This window comes from Diprion similis, chromosome 3 (genome assembly GCF_021155765.1).
Source record: "Diprion similis isolate iyDipSimi1 chromosome 3, iyDipSimi1.1, whole genome shotgun sequence".
Lineage (NCBI taxonomy): Eukaryota > Metazoa > Arthropoda > Insecta > Hymenoptera > Diprionidae > Diprion > Diprion similis.
Window position 1 is genome coordinate 13,744,052 of NC_060107.1, and position 13,284 is coordinate 13,757,335.

General features: G+C 38.1%; 1 protein-coding gene across 1 annotated transcript in view; it reads right to left on the reverse strand.

Moving 5' to 3' along the window:
- LOC124404166 (division abnormally delayed protein) overlaps nt 1-13,284 on the reverse strand; it is a 56,599-nt gene that overhangs the window by 37,828 nt on the left and 5,487 nt on the right. Inside the window, exon 2 of the mRNA XM_046878095.1 lies at nt 12,161-12,301. Coding sequence (XP_046734051.1) covers nt 12,161-12,301 — 141 coding nt within the window. The remainder of the gene's footprint in view (nt 1-12,160; nt 12,302-13,284) is intronic.

Here is a 13,284-nt window from a genome sequence, read left to right on the forward strand (position 1 = left end):
TCAATTTCATCATTATAATTCTATAAAAGTATTAACGGTTCAAAGTGTCACAAAATTTTCATTTTCGGACTTCACTCCCTTAAATTAGAAAAAACATTAAAACGTTTGGCTGTTAATTTTGGCAGCTAGCTTCGACCTCGTTTTTGAAATCTCAGGTAATCTTTGTAATCTCTTGTAGAGAAACCATACTAACCGTGATAGATCTCCTTAAGCATATCGTAACTCTAACTAACGGTTTTGTAACGCTTATTATCGGTTTATCTCATAATCCCTGAAATCTGTTCTAACCTTAACATTATTCCCAATTTTTTGTATAATCCTTAAAATCTCTGTAACCTTTAATAATCCTGTTACCATAGAGTACCTAACCCACGAAGTCAGCGGAAGAACCGTTTGCACGCTGCGAGCAATGGCCGTTCAAATTGTTTCAGGGAATTGACCGATAGTGTAACAGTGTAAGTAAATATCCATTCGTCCATCCACGGGTCACCGAGATACCATTCGCACCCATTAATCTGGGTTAAGGGTTCCGGCGCATCCTCAAAGCTAGGATTATGAATTTCTCTGAGCCACTCGACCACCCGGACCATCCATTTTGCAGGGTGGCGCAATGGCTGTCCGATCGAGCACTCTCTCACTTTCGCCTTCCTCACCGATCCTCAGCTTCCGCAACCGCTTCCTGTTTATGTTGCGGATGATGTATGGATAACCAGCCCTCATTTAATTAAGCCGGCAGCGTTGCGCCCCTTATATAGATGTAGGTATGAGGCTCATTCACGCGTCTCTATAGAATATCACGCACACGCATCCCCCCTCATCCCCTTCCGCTCTCTGTCGGATCCGTTCAACGGTAGATGATTACACCGGAGCCTAAGAGCAGGGAACTATCGTGTCATCTGGATCAAGTTTCACGGATAATTTATCGGATCACGATTTTCGTGCCGATAATATCAAGTATATACATATATCTATCTACCGTGATTTTAAGGTTGCACGTCGAGAGAAGTTTACAATTCTGCTTACTACACAGTCCTTATAAGGGAAATTAGTATCTGTTGTTGTTTTTACCATTTGATTTTGGTGGAACGATAAATTGTTGTTATTTGGTAAAAATTTGTTATACAACACCTATACTCAGATTAAACCTTTGAAGAATGGTGGAAACCTACATTCCCACCTAGATTTTCTTGAATTTTTCTAATTTACTTACTTTTTTACGTATTTACGTTTTCGAAAAAGTTCATTTTTGAAGAATCTGTCCAAGGAAATAACTTGAAATTTAGTGAAAATGGGTTTTTAGGGGTCGCTGATTACGAATCCGAACTCAGGATTTTCAAAATTCAAAATGGCGGACTCAAGATGGCGGCGAAAAATTGAGGAAAATCCGAGTTCGGATTCAGCAAAATTCCTCAATTTCCTTAATTATTCGCCGCCATCTTGAATCCACCATCTTAAATTTCGCAAATCTGATATCGGATTCGTAATCAGTGACCCTAAACCCCAAAAAGTGAGAATTTTCACGATCATACGATCATTTAAAAAATGTATTCTTCAAAAAGGGTTAAATAGTTATACTTATACCTCGTTTCTCGTCATCGTTCTAATAATACAATTGAAATCGTTATTTTAACGATACCCATTTGACCAGAATTTTTCAGTAACTGTAAGAATAAAATTTTCTTTCCTTAAAGTTTTTCGGTTGCCTTAAATGTCTGCTTGTTATTATACATCGATATGCCTAAGTGCATTGATTGTGAGCGTGGTTCCAATTATGAATTAAACCCATCGGCATGCCTACAGGGAAATCAATTGGAGTTGGTTCCTGTTAGAAGTCCTCGTGAGAATTTATCTGACACAGTTCGTTGTATTATCTGAGTTTGACACGTGGCACGAATTTTCGAACGAAGTATCCTTATACATCTGGGATGATAAAAGTCCGGGGATAAAGAGGATTAACTGGCAAAGATTTCATTGGGACGGAGATCAGTTCCCTACATGCTACATTACTTTATTCGCTCCTCGTTGAATTTTTCGTTCGCTCGTCGATATATTGGAACTTATTTGATTGAAAAACAAATCCCTTCCATTTCCTTATCCACTTAATCCTGAAAATCTTCTTGAAAATTACAAAAGTCGTGGCAAAATTTGCACAATTGAAATTAGACTCTTTAAATTTAGTGCAATTTTTATATCTGCAACAAGGTTTAAACGTCATGTACAAATAATGTGTATAGAATTATACTTTTTCAAATTTTTTCACGAAATCTTCCAAAATAACTGTGTAATTAGAAGTTGGACTGGACTTCGCTTTAATATAAACAATGTAACACATTTGTTTCCGTAGAGTTTCTAAAAATGAACGACTCTGAGTTAATCATTTTGCACGATTATATAGATATAAAACAATACTCAAGATTATTTTGAATTTTTTTTTGAAACTACTGAAATAACTAGCATATTTTTTTACATATTATTCAACTAAGGAAGAAAGTCACAAACCGCATGAGACGAAACTTTTTAGACTTGAGCAATAAATCCTCTACTTCTTCAAGTAATTACGTACGATTAAAAACTAATAATATTTAGACCTCGTTCCATGAAACAAATATTTCTATAATTTCAAACACACAAAACGGTTTAAAATATTCCGTAGTACATTGTACATGCATAAAAGACCTAAGTTGTATCGAACGCTCAAGGATCTGAGGTGTAGGTACAAAGCTCGAAGTGAAGAGAATAGTCCATAATGGTATGAAAGAAAATCCTCCATTGTTCCATGACTAACGAATGATCGGCGCGTCCGAGACACGCAAAACGGATTTAATTAATTTGTAGAATGATAAACCTACGTAGTGGAATGTGACATTACTTAGATGTTGTTCTACTTGAGAGAAAACGACACGCTTTTTCTTACGTCAAAGCTGCGGGATTCTCAGACGGGAGCTTCTCCTTCACCAGCAGGCGTAAGCAGCATGGCAGATGGTTTGCGAAGAAAAAGGGCTGCGACGAAGCTCGGAGAAATTTCGCAGACGCGAGAGAGAGAAAGAGAGAGAGAGAGAGAGAGAGAGAATGAAGGAAGAAAATGGTTTGAAAATATTCGCAGGAGCCGCCCAGAGACAGGTAAGTAATTGTACCAATTAGGTTTTCGGGGCTCAACTGCTACAGGCTTTCTCGACGATCATCACCACGAAGAAGGGCTTCGAACAAAACGACTTGTAGAAATAAGTGATATTCTGAATTTTTTTTTAAGACCAAAAATACTTTCCACTACAGTAATCCGCACTTCTTGCACTCTTTTTCCCGTAAGCCATCCAGGCGCGTAGAGCAATTTAAACAATATAACAAACGTTATTAAAAGTTAATTATTTATTCTTAGAGATTTTTGAAATTCAAAGGTCTTCGTACTACAGCGTAACCATGATTTTTTTTTGCAGGATAATTAGGTGAATGATTCAGTGACTTGTAATTAAGGCTGTTCAAATTTGAACGCCAACGCCTCCCAAGGTAAAATGAAAAATCAGAAAGCTTCTATATATATACGCATATAACGGAAATAATAAAGACTAAAATTGGATATTGGCATATCTAAGGCTCCCTTTTTTAGTATATTCGATATCAGCTGACGACGAGCTTGATTGAGTAATCGTGAAAACGATTGCTTTGAAATTAGTAAATCACCGTTATAATTCTTGTACACATATACATATATATATATCAAATTAAAATTAACGAGTTTTGCAGGCAATAATAACGATGATGAATAAATAGTGAATAATAACAATGCGTTATTCCTGCAAGCAGTAACCAACAGCATCCACATCGCGATACGCAACGTTTAATTATATTACCATTCGTATTCAAGCGCGCGAACGAGTCGACGCGGGAAGATGAAAGAAAGAAAGAAAAACGAAACAGGAGATGCGAAAGGCAATTCTCAGGGAGGCATTCAAATTGCACGCTTATGTGCTTGTGTATCCACATAAATACACGTAAACACGTACATACATACATGCACAAGGTACAAAGAGCCAAATGTTTGTATGTATGTGTATATATATATATATGTAAGAATACGAAATCCTCTCCCAGCGACCATGTATGGCATTATCGTATCTTCAGCTACGCCTACGTGATATGTACGTACGTACAAACCTGCACATAAAATGTAAAGGATATATATGTATGTAGATCCATCCGTCCAGCAGTCGAACGCATATGATATGGGTATTAGTACTCCCAAGTGTCGCAATGCTCTGTCGATCTGTTTATTATACTATTCGTGATTTGCGTGACTGTTGAATGAATGATGAGTATTCCAAGTCGTCATTAAACCAATGATCACTGTAGTATGGCATTCACTTGTATGAATAACATATGTGGTATAATAAGTGATTTTCAGATGTATAACCCAAGGACATCGGTACAGAAATATTTATCACTCCTGCGCACGAGGATAGAAAAAAAAAAGAATCAACGAAAGGGAGAAAATAATAGGAGAACCGAAAGTTAGGAAGAAGTTTGCTCGAGACGACCGCATTCCGTAGTTTTCACGTCAACTTCGTTAGAAACAATCGTTGCACAAGTCGTCTGCGGGGGGTGGGGAAGGGTGGACACGTGATTGGTCGCGACCAATTTAATATGGCGATCGTGATCGGTCACCTGGCGAAATGACTTGGCGAGTTCCATCGCGTAGGTATCGGCGTCTCGAGGAAAACGTGCCGTGATTTTCACCGTCTCTTGTTCTCCTACCCCTTCGCTCGCTCGTCAATAGACGAACTGTTTTTCAAAGGAAAAAAGTATATTCTCAGGTGTATAGGAGGTATAAACCTCATGGCGATTTGATGTTGCGTGTATGGAAATTGTATGTATGTATGTATGTATGTATGTACGTTGTGCGGAATAGTAAAACGATTGTAAAGTTCAATTTGCAATGTTGCTCAGTTTTGTAAATGTATATACGCGTTTAAACGTCGTGCGTTGAATACCGCAGACGGTGCCAGTGCAACGTGAGAATGTTTATTGTTTTCATTCGTATCTCTTTATATCTCTCATTCTAAACATATAGGGTGAATTTCTAACCACTAAATGTTCCGTCATATGCTGAAGTTTAATGCGCATGCGCCGTACTTCGAGAGAAATTGTTGTGCCAGGGTTACCAACCGTCATAAATTTGAACGATAGTTCAAACCGATGTGTTTAACCTCAATAAACTGTCAAAGTTTTTTACGTTACGGTCATGACGGTTGGTCACCCTGGCAAGCAACTGCTCTCGGATTGTAGCGCAAGCGCATTAAATTTTTCGCAGACAACGATTCAATCGTTAGCAATTCATTCTGTATACTTTTACCTTATACTGTATGTAACAGTTTTTATCATAAAAATTTTGCGATAAATTGTTTATTTTCGGAATCCGTAAATTTAGAAACCGAAAAATTTTCACCATCGTCAAAGCTGGCGAAATAATTTTCTAATTTTGTTACGTTGATCTTCGATTCGACGTATCATGAAAATGTTCCAAATTTCCAATTTTCTGTACGAGCTTAATTATGAATTTTCTACCTTACTTTCGTCATTCTTCCAAACTGTTCGAAGGAAGATCAAGATTTTCACTTTTCGCCCTAGTAATTAACGTGCCATTATTTCTACGTCTACTTGTCATCACCCTCTTCGTGTAATACATGTATAAACGATTCAAGTACGCGGGGGAATAAAGCTGAGAGGAATATAATCCACTCCTGTGCGAACGGTTCAGGCGAGCGTTCACTGAGCCAATTAGACGGATTAGAATCAATTTCAACAAATTAACGAACGAGCTGTCCAACGACCGTAGGTGGAGTCGGATTGTCTAGTCGTTTCAATTTGGCAATGCACTGCGTGGATGTTCAACGAATGAAATGGACGCCTTCGCGCCAGTAAATTACGCCGAAACGGGACCGTCGTCGTCGTTCCTCTCGGTTGGACTAACCCATATTCGGTTATCGCCAGCAGTACTGCCAATATACTTGACACTCGTCGTTTTCAGGATACCCAACCACTCGCTCCATTCTCGTTAATAGTAAATAAGAAGAAAAAAATAAAAAAGAAAAGAAAAGTAAAAAAAAGAAAAAAAAATCCGTTGTGTATTACAATACCGGTGGCTGAGGGGAACAATATCTCGACGACGGAATCCGGTCCAACAACATTGTATCTCACGTCAAGGTTCCATTAGTTAGATTTTTTATGACTGCACCATTGAGTGATAAATGATTTTTGAAAGGATATTGATAGTGGTCAATTGATAAAATGCTATTTTGTAGGATAATTTTTGTAATATTCTTTCCTATACATCTCATGTAAATTCTGGTAAATAATTATTAGAATTGTTACACAATATTATTTTTATTAATTAGTAAAAAAAGATTATTTATAAATGATTATGTAAATGTGGATATCGCAAATATTAAACCTGAGATTATATCGGAACGTGTGCTTAAAGTACGTAATACTAGTCGACGTATGACCGCGTTTTAATCACATCTTGTACGCTAACCTCAGCCAAATTTTCTTTATTTTTAAATCACAATATGTAACCGTCACTGACGTAACCTAAAAAAATATTGTAAACGAAATCGCAGCTCGAGAAGTTGAGAAAAACTTTTTCATCAATTAAAATCATTGATTGCCTATATGTAACGCGATTAAAACGTGACGTGAATTTAGCAAACTATTACCAACATGACGTGAAAAAAAAAAATTTTGTTATCCGCTGTATACCTACATTTGCTATTTGAACGAGAATCAAGTTCTGGTTAATAAAAGTAATTTCCGTCAAATTCAATGTCTCTCGACCATTTCGTAATTGATTGCACGTAATTTAGTAAATTTTTGGTACTCGGACCCTCATCGATGTTGAACCATCGAGAAATCAAGTGCGCAGTAGCTTTGCTGCCCGAATTTATACAGCGCGACGCGCCGCGAGATTTGAGCGGCCTCTTTCAAGTTGGAGACCATCGAATGTTTCGATACGAAATGGGCGTTGCAATATCTCTGGTAGCGCGGGGCGGACACGAGGCCTCATCAATGCAGGAATGAGCCCGCGGGTCCTTATATGGCGACCAAACCCAGGGACAAAATGCCGCGAGCCGCAAGCCACGAGTCGAGACCGGATCGCAGCTTCGCGGCAAATCTTTGCGCGCCGCTCTAACCAACGATGAAAATATATTTTGCCGAACAGTATTCCATACCAATCGTAATAATATTGTCTTCTTCGATGATTTTTTTGTCGATAATTCGATACTGTGATTATAGGGATGTTCGATTCTGAATCGATCTTCGAGAGAGTCGATGGTTTTTGGCGAGAAAAATCGATCTTTTGTATCGATTTACGAGAGAATCGATTCTTTTACCTGGTTTTTTCCGGGTTCTGAGGCAACAGCACAATAAAATATCTTATTTTACCGACGTACGTGAATATGGTTAGCGTGCGAGAACGTTTAGAACAAAGAATAACTACAGTAGAGAGTAAACAGTAGACTTTGAGGTTAGGATTTTGGTTATTCGCTTGGTTTGAGGTTTCGATCATTCGCTTAAGTTGGAGTTTGGCTTGTTTGAGATACGTAACGTTAAAAGATCGATTTCAACGATTTCGACCTTTCACCCTTCGATTTTTAGTAGAATCGACTTCCAAACGTCCGATTCCGAAATCGATTTTTTACACAAGATCGAACATCTCTAACTGTGATGAAAAATTCATCAGGCACTGTACTACAAATCCAGCGATGCACCGTCAAAATTTGAACCCTTTCCGTTCATTTGTTTATTAATAGGAAGAAAAAGGGTGAATTTGCTCGGTCGGTAAAGGTAGGACTGCTACAATACAACTTAATTGATAAACGTGTGTTGGACACTAGACAGTTTCAAATTTGGGTAATGCGTAATTTGCTAAAAGTCCTATTACACTTCGAAAGGTATAGAAATTAACTTAATCCGAAACAGTTTAATGAAGACACGCGATAGAGACGTCGTTCTAAAATAGGTTTTATCATGAAACCAGTACCCAATACCTTCGTTACAACTATATAACGTTCATAATCGTATTACGAAATGATAAATAATTAGTTTTTCATTATATACATGACGTGCCAAAAACGCAGTAATCGCAAACGTCTGCAATGCAGAGTTATGAAGACAACGTATTAATTCATACAATTGAGTGGAAAGATGGTTTGGAATACAGGCACCGTGAAACGAGTAAAGAGTATGTACATATATACGTATGTGGCAACGAAATTGATGATACAGGTAAAGAAGCTTTCTGACAAATGCCTAAATTTAATTAACATTTTTATTGAATATGTATGATGGCGCCAAGTATTTTTTTTTTTTTTCTCTCTCTTTCTTTCTTTTTTTTTCACGCAAACGCGGCAATAGAGATATTGCCGCTGGCTGCAGTCGTAAGTCTGTAATGAAAAAGAGAGACAGAAACGACTAACAGATACAAGATATATATACACGGATGAATAGAGAAAAGAGAAAAGATGAATGAAAAAATTTCAAGTTAAATAAATTACGAGGCACGCATTCCGCTCAAGATTTCCCGTTTCTATCGAGCCACCCACGCGGTTGGTTGGTTGGTTGGTTGGTTGGTTGGTTGGTTAATCGCTCGTCGCCATATGCATGTGAGAGAAGAGCCATTCACTAAACTAAGATCGAAGGAACGGTAAGGAATATCAATTCGATTGGGAGAATCTTGGAAGATGGTCGTAGAACACGGCGTGGAATACAGGAAACGTATAAATTTGACCAACTATTTTACAGGTTACATCATTGTAGACATACCTCAGTATAGTAAACCCTATAAAGTGGTGAAGCGGTATACTGAAATAGCATCAGACCACATCAAAACAAACAGATAGGAGCAATGTGCGGGTTTTCAACATCCACAAAGCATCGAGGAAGTATCTTTTATCCGGCACCCTTTTTTTTTTTTTTTTTCTTCACTTTCAACTAATTTTTTTTCAACAATAGTGTATACCAAGCTCCTGCATTTCTTTTTTTTTTTTTTTTTGTTCCAGTAAGTTGTTCGATGCCACATATAATTTCAACGACTCGCGATCATCTACCAAAGAACAATTGGATTTGTCTTTCAGACGTTGCTCCAAATAAGTTGAAAATTAATCTAGCCTAGAAACGACAGCTTCCTGTGGCGCAATGATCGTTTGTCGGGTATAATAAGTAGAGCACGGTCATCTATTAATATATCACTCTCCCCCATGCTCCATTGAGCAGTACGATACAAAGTGTGCAAAAAAATCTACCAACGTTGTAAGATATATATGTATATGTATGCGTATAGTAGATATACCTATTGATGATGTAAGCCGTAAGTATTTAGTTGGAAATTTGTTCTACCGATACTTGAAACTAAAGTATATCTCGATTTCCGTTAAATGGATCATTCCCGAAAATTTATTTCGCAATACCAAACCAACTCTGGGATGTTTTGTTACTCGGATGCAATAAGACAAATTCTTCTAAAAAGTAAAAAGTGTATTCCCTAGTTGAAAATATGATCATAGTTAGTTGAAAAATTAATTATTAATATTTCTACCTTCCCGCAATGTTCCGAATATAGATATGGCGCCAGAGAGACGTCGAGGCTAAAACCGATGAAACCGTAACTCATTAGCATAATCCTCTCTTACGTTTAATTCTCGCCTCGTCGTGATCCGATCTTTTGACATCATGTACCATAAATTTTCGAGTGCGAATTATTATACAAATTATGATAGATAAGGCACAAAGAAGCCCGAGGCGAATCACCGCTGAGACAAATATTTGCACCTGGTTTCGACTACAAAGATTTCTCTCATCCCGATTTTCATAATATGCGTATATAGGTATTATAAGTGTATACCTGATATTCGACGTCGAAATTCGAGGAGAAAAGGCCCTGGAAAGACGTTCAAAGTTTTCCTTTAAAAGCAATAGAGCTGTAATACCCCGCTACGGCATGCGAAAAGTCCAGAAAATGAGAGAGCGAGAGAGAGAGAGAGAGAGAGAGAGTGAAGAGGAGGGGTTGCATAAGAGAATATTCATTCTTCTTAGTTTTATTGGATTGAAGAATGGAGCCCTGGCACGGCTTGGAATGGTATTAACCTAAAGGCAAAGAATTGAGAATTTGCGAAGAGGGAAATGAGGGGATGAGGGGGGTGAAAATAGGGTAAAGCAATTGAAATGAGGTATAAATTTTCCCTCGTCCGTGGGCGAATGAATGCGGTATTGAACTCTTACCAACCGTGATGACAACGCTTCGTTTTTAGAAATTTTTTACGTTCCAGTCGCAGATAGTAAGGTACAGAGATAAACTGAACCCTAAAACTTGTCACTTTCAATACCGAAATACATAATTTTCCTCAGTTTCTTTGAGATTTGAGCAAAAAATTTCCAATGACATGCTGACCGATGATAACGGTTTTCACATGTAATAATCTGACACGTATTGGTCAACGAGATCGTTCAATCTTCTAAGCATCACCGTTTTTTCTCCACATACTATATTCAGATTGGAGAATGAGATGATTCGTGGATAAATCGTTGCACTATTGTGACATTATACATAAGACGTCAGTTCATATGACGAGTGTTTTTAATATGATAAAAGTTTGTAAGTAGATTTACACATATGACGTACGTAGTCTCTTTAAGGAATGTGATTCGTCGTTCGTGAGAAATTGATACATCAATCATGTAAGTTAGTCGCGTACTGATCATCACAGAATATTTGGACGCTATCTTTCATCTGATCCTGTGTCCACATATAGCGTTGCATGACTGGAGTCGAGTCTAAAAATGAATATAATTCCCATCCAATTAAACTTACGGTAAATTTTCTATCTCGATGCATCTTTCAAATACGTGTGTACGTACTGTGGATGTATACGTTTTATACAACAACGAGTCCATATATACTATATGGACTATGGAAGAAATATATCCACAATTCATTCCAGTCTATATGTTCATCTGACTCTAATGGCGCGTAACTATACATCGTACAGGTTTGGCGCGCCAACTAGAACGAGAGCATACTTTCGAGTACAATTGGGTTATTATACGCAAGTCGAGGAGTCTGCAACAGTCAAGAGATTCTTGGCTTTCTTTTGATGTTCGCTTCGTGCTGCAGTGCATTCAAGCAGTCTCCGAGGCCGAGTGACCTCGTTCTTATAAGAGAAGAGTCGTTCGTTGCCTCGTCACTTGAATCATTCACTTTTCTCCTCGCCCATCGATCCGTCTACCTATAGAATATTAAATACCGAACGGAAGAGGTAAATTTGCGAAATATAAATTGTATTCTTCGATGCATCAATTATAGTCATTACATGTATGAAATGGTTAGAATTTTACATTGAAATCAGTAATTGGCACAACGATTGGCAAAAATGGCGGTATAATCATTGATTAGAACAAAAAAATATGTTTTTCCTTGGCAGTTTCAACCCTTCCCTTTAATGTAACCAGACTTATCGCTGCATTGCGCAAGGCGTGTGACGTGAATGATGTACCGTTGGTGGTTTATTTAGGTGGCGTCAGAGCGTCTGGAAATTCACGTCATGATTCCTTATGTCTCAGTTTACCTCTTCCTCTTTACTCCCAACCCCTACAACCCTCCTCTTGTCACAGTATATTTTTCTCTCTTTTATAGAGGATAAAGAAATCTTGGCATGTAAAAAGGATTCGAAGGGAATACGATAATAGGTCAGGGACGACGTATGATTCCTCGATTATTTTCACCCCCCAGGGGTGGACAGTCGACATCGCTCATTCCATGGGTACCGTGCCTCTGACCGAAGGCAAACAGATTTAAGAAATACGATTTTTTGGAATTCAGTCACGAAATTCAAGGGCGTATATGAAAGACTTTGGTTATAACGTAGCAAGTTTTCAATACTTTAACATGAAATTGATATTATCTTAAAGAGCAGTCTTTTCATTATAAGTCACTGCAATCCATTTATTTAAACAACGTGATTTTTTGGTCAGAGCTTTTGGATCTCGTTTTTAAACGACATGCAAAATATTGTTACAGACATCCGATGAACTCATAATTTCGTAAAACGACTTGTCATATCGTTGAAAGAATAGAAACTTCGTACAAGTGTAAGGAATGAAGTGAACTCACCCCTTATAGCGTCTGCTGTAGATGCCAGGAGACCTTGGAGAGTCCGGCTGTGATGATGCATCAAATTTTGGAAATCACTTTTCGCCTGGTTCCGAATTCGGTGCTCCATATCAGAACTGCAGCAAGACCCGCCACACGTAGCTGTGAAGAAAAAAGAAGAAGCAATTTTATCATTCCGCAATTTATCCTCGTCAAGATTTAGTCACCGGCAGATCAAGTTATCACGGAACAAATCACTAGACGACTGACATTGAAACTGTTTCAACGCTGTGGTCGAATCGTGCCAAATAGGACTCGGCATTGCAATTGACATTGGCTGCATGTGCCATGATAACGAACCTCTGTAGTGTTGGATGAATTACCACCACTTATCACAACTGAAATTGCGATGCAGCGTAGCACTGAAGCTATGCTACACATTAGAAAAGTCATATGCCAAATCGTGTTTAAGGAATCTTTGATACAGTCCGTTTTTTCAGAATGAACCTGCTTTGAAACCCTGAAGAGATCCAAATGTAGGTACGAAGAAGGGTCTTCAATACTTCTCTATGGATCTTGAATTTTCGAGATTTTAAAATTTCTCATAAGGCTCTACTTTTCCACGTCAGCAGAAGTCTTTCCGCAGTTATAGGTGATAGGGTTAAAGACAGAGCAAAAACTTGTAACATCATTTCCCCGCCGCAGTATCTTGTTCCATGCAATTTGACGAAATTACTTTCGGCGGTTATTAAGCCAATACTGCACTTGGACACGTCAGCTCACGTGCTAGTCACGAGGATCGACGTAACAGACTTGCTCGCAAACGTCGTAACAGCTCAAACGCAGATATTATAGCCTGATAAAGTTTCCAAGAGACAGGGTAACAACGAATGAGAATAGAAAGGGAAAGTAGGAATAGCGGATTGACGTCTACGGTAACCATAAGAGTTAGATGAAATTTCTTTTCATAAAAATAATTCGGAGACTTTATCGTATTTTCGTGAGGTATGTACTCTTTGCCCTTTCATCTCTAATCGGTTTTTGTTTTTTTGTTTTGTCATAAGAGGTTATTGCTCGTAACAAAATTACGAAACAGCATACTTTCTCACTGTAAGAATCCTGCCTGCTTAATTCTGATGACTATA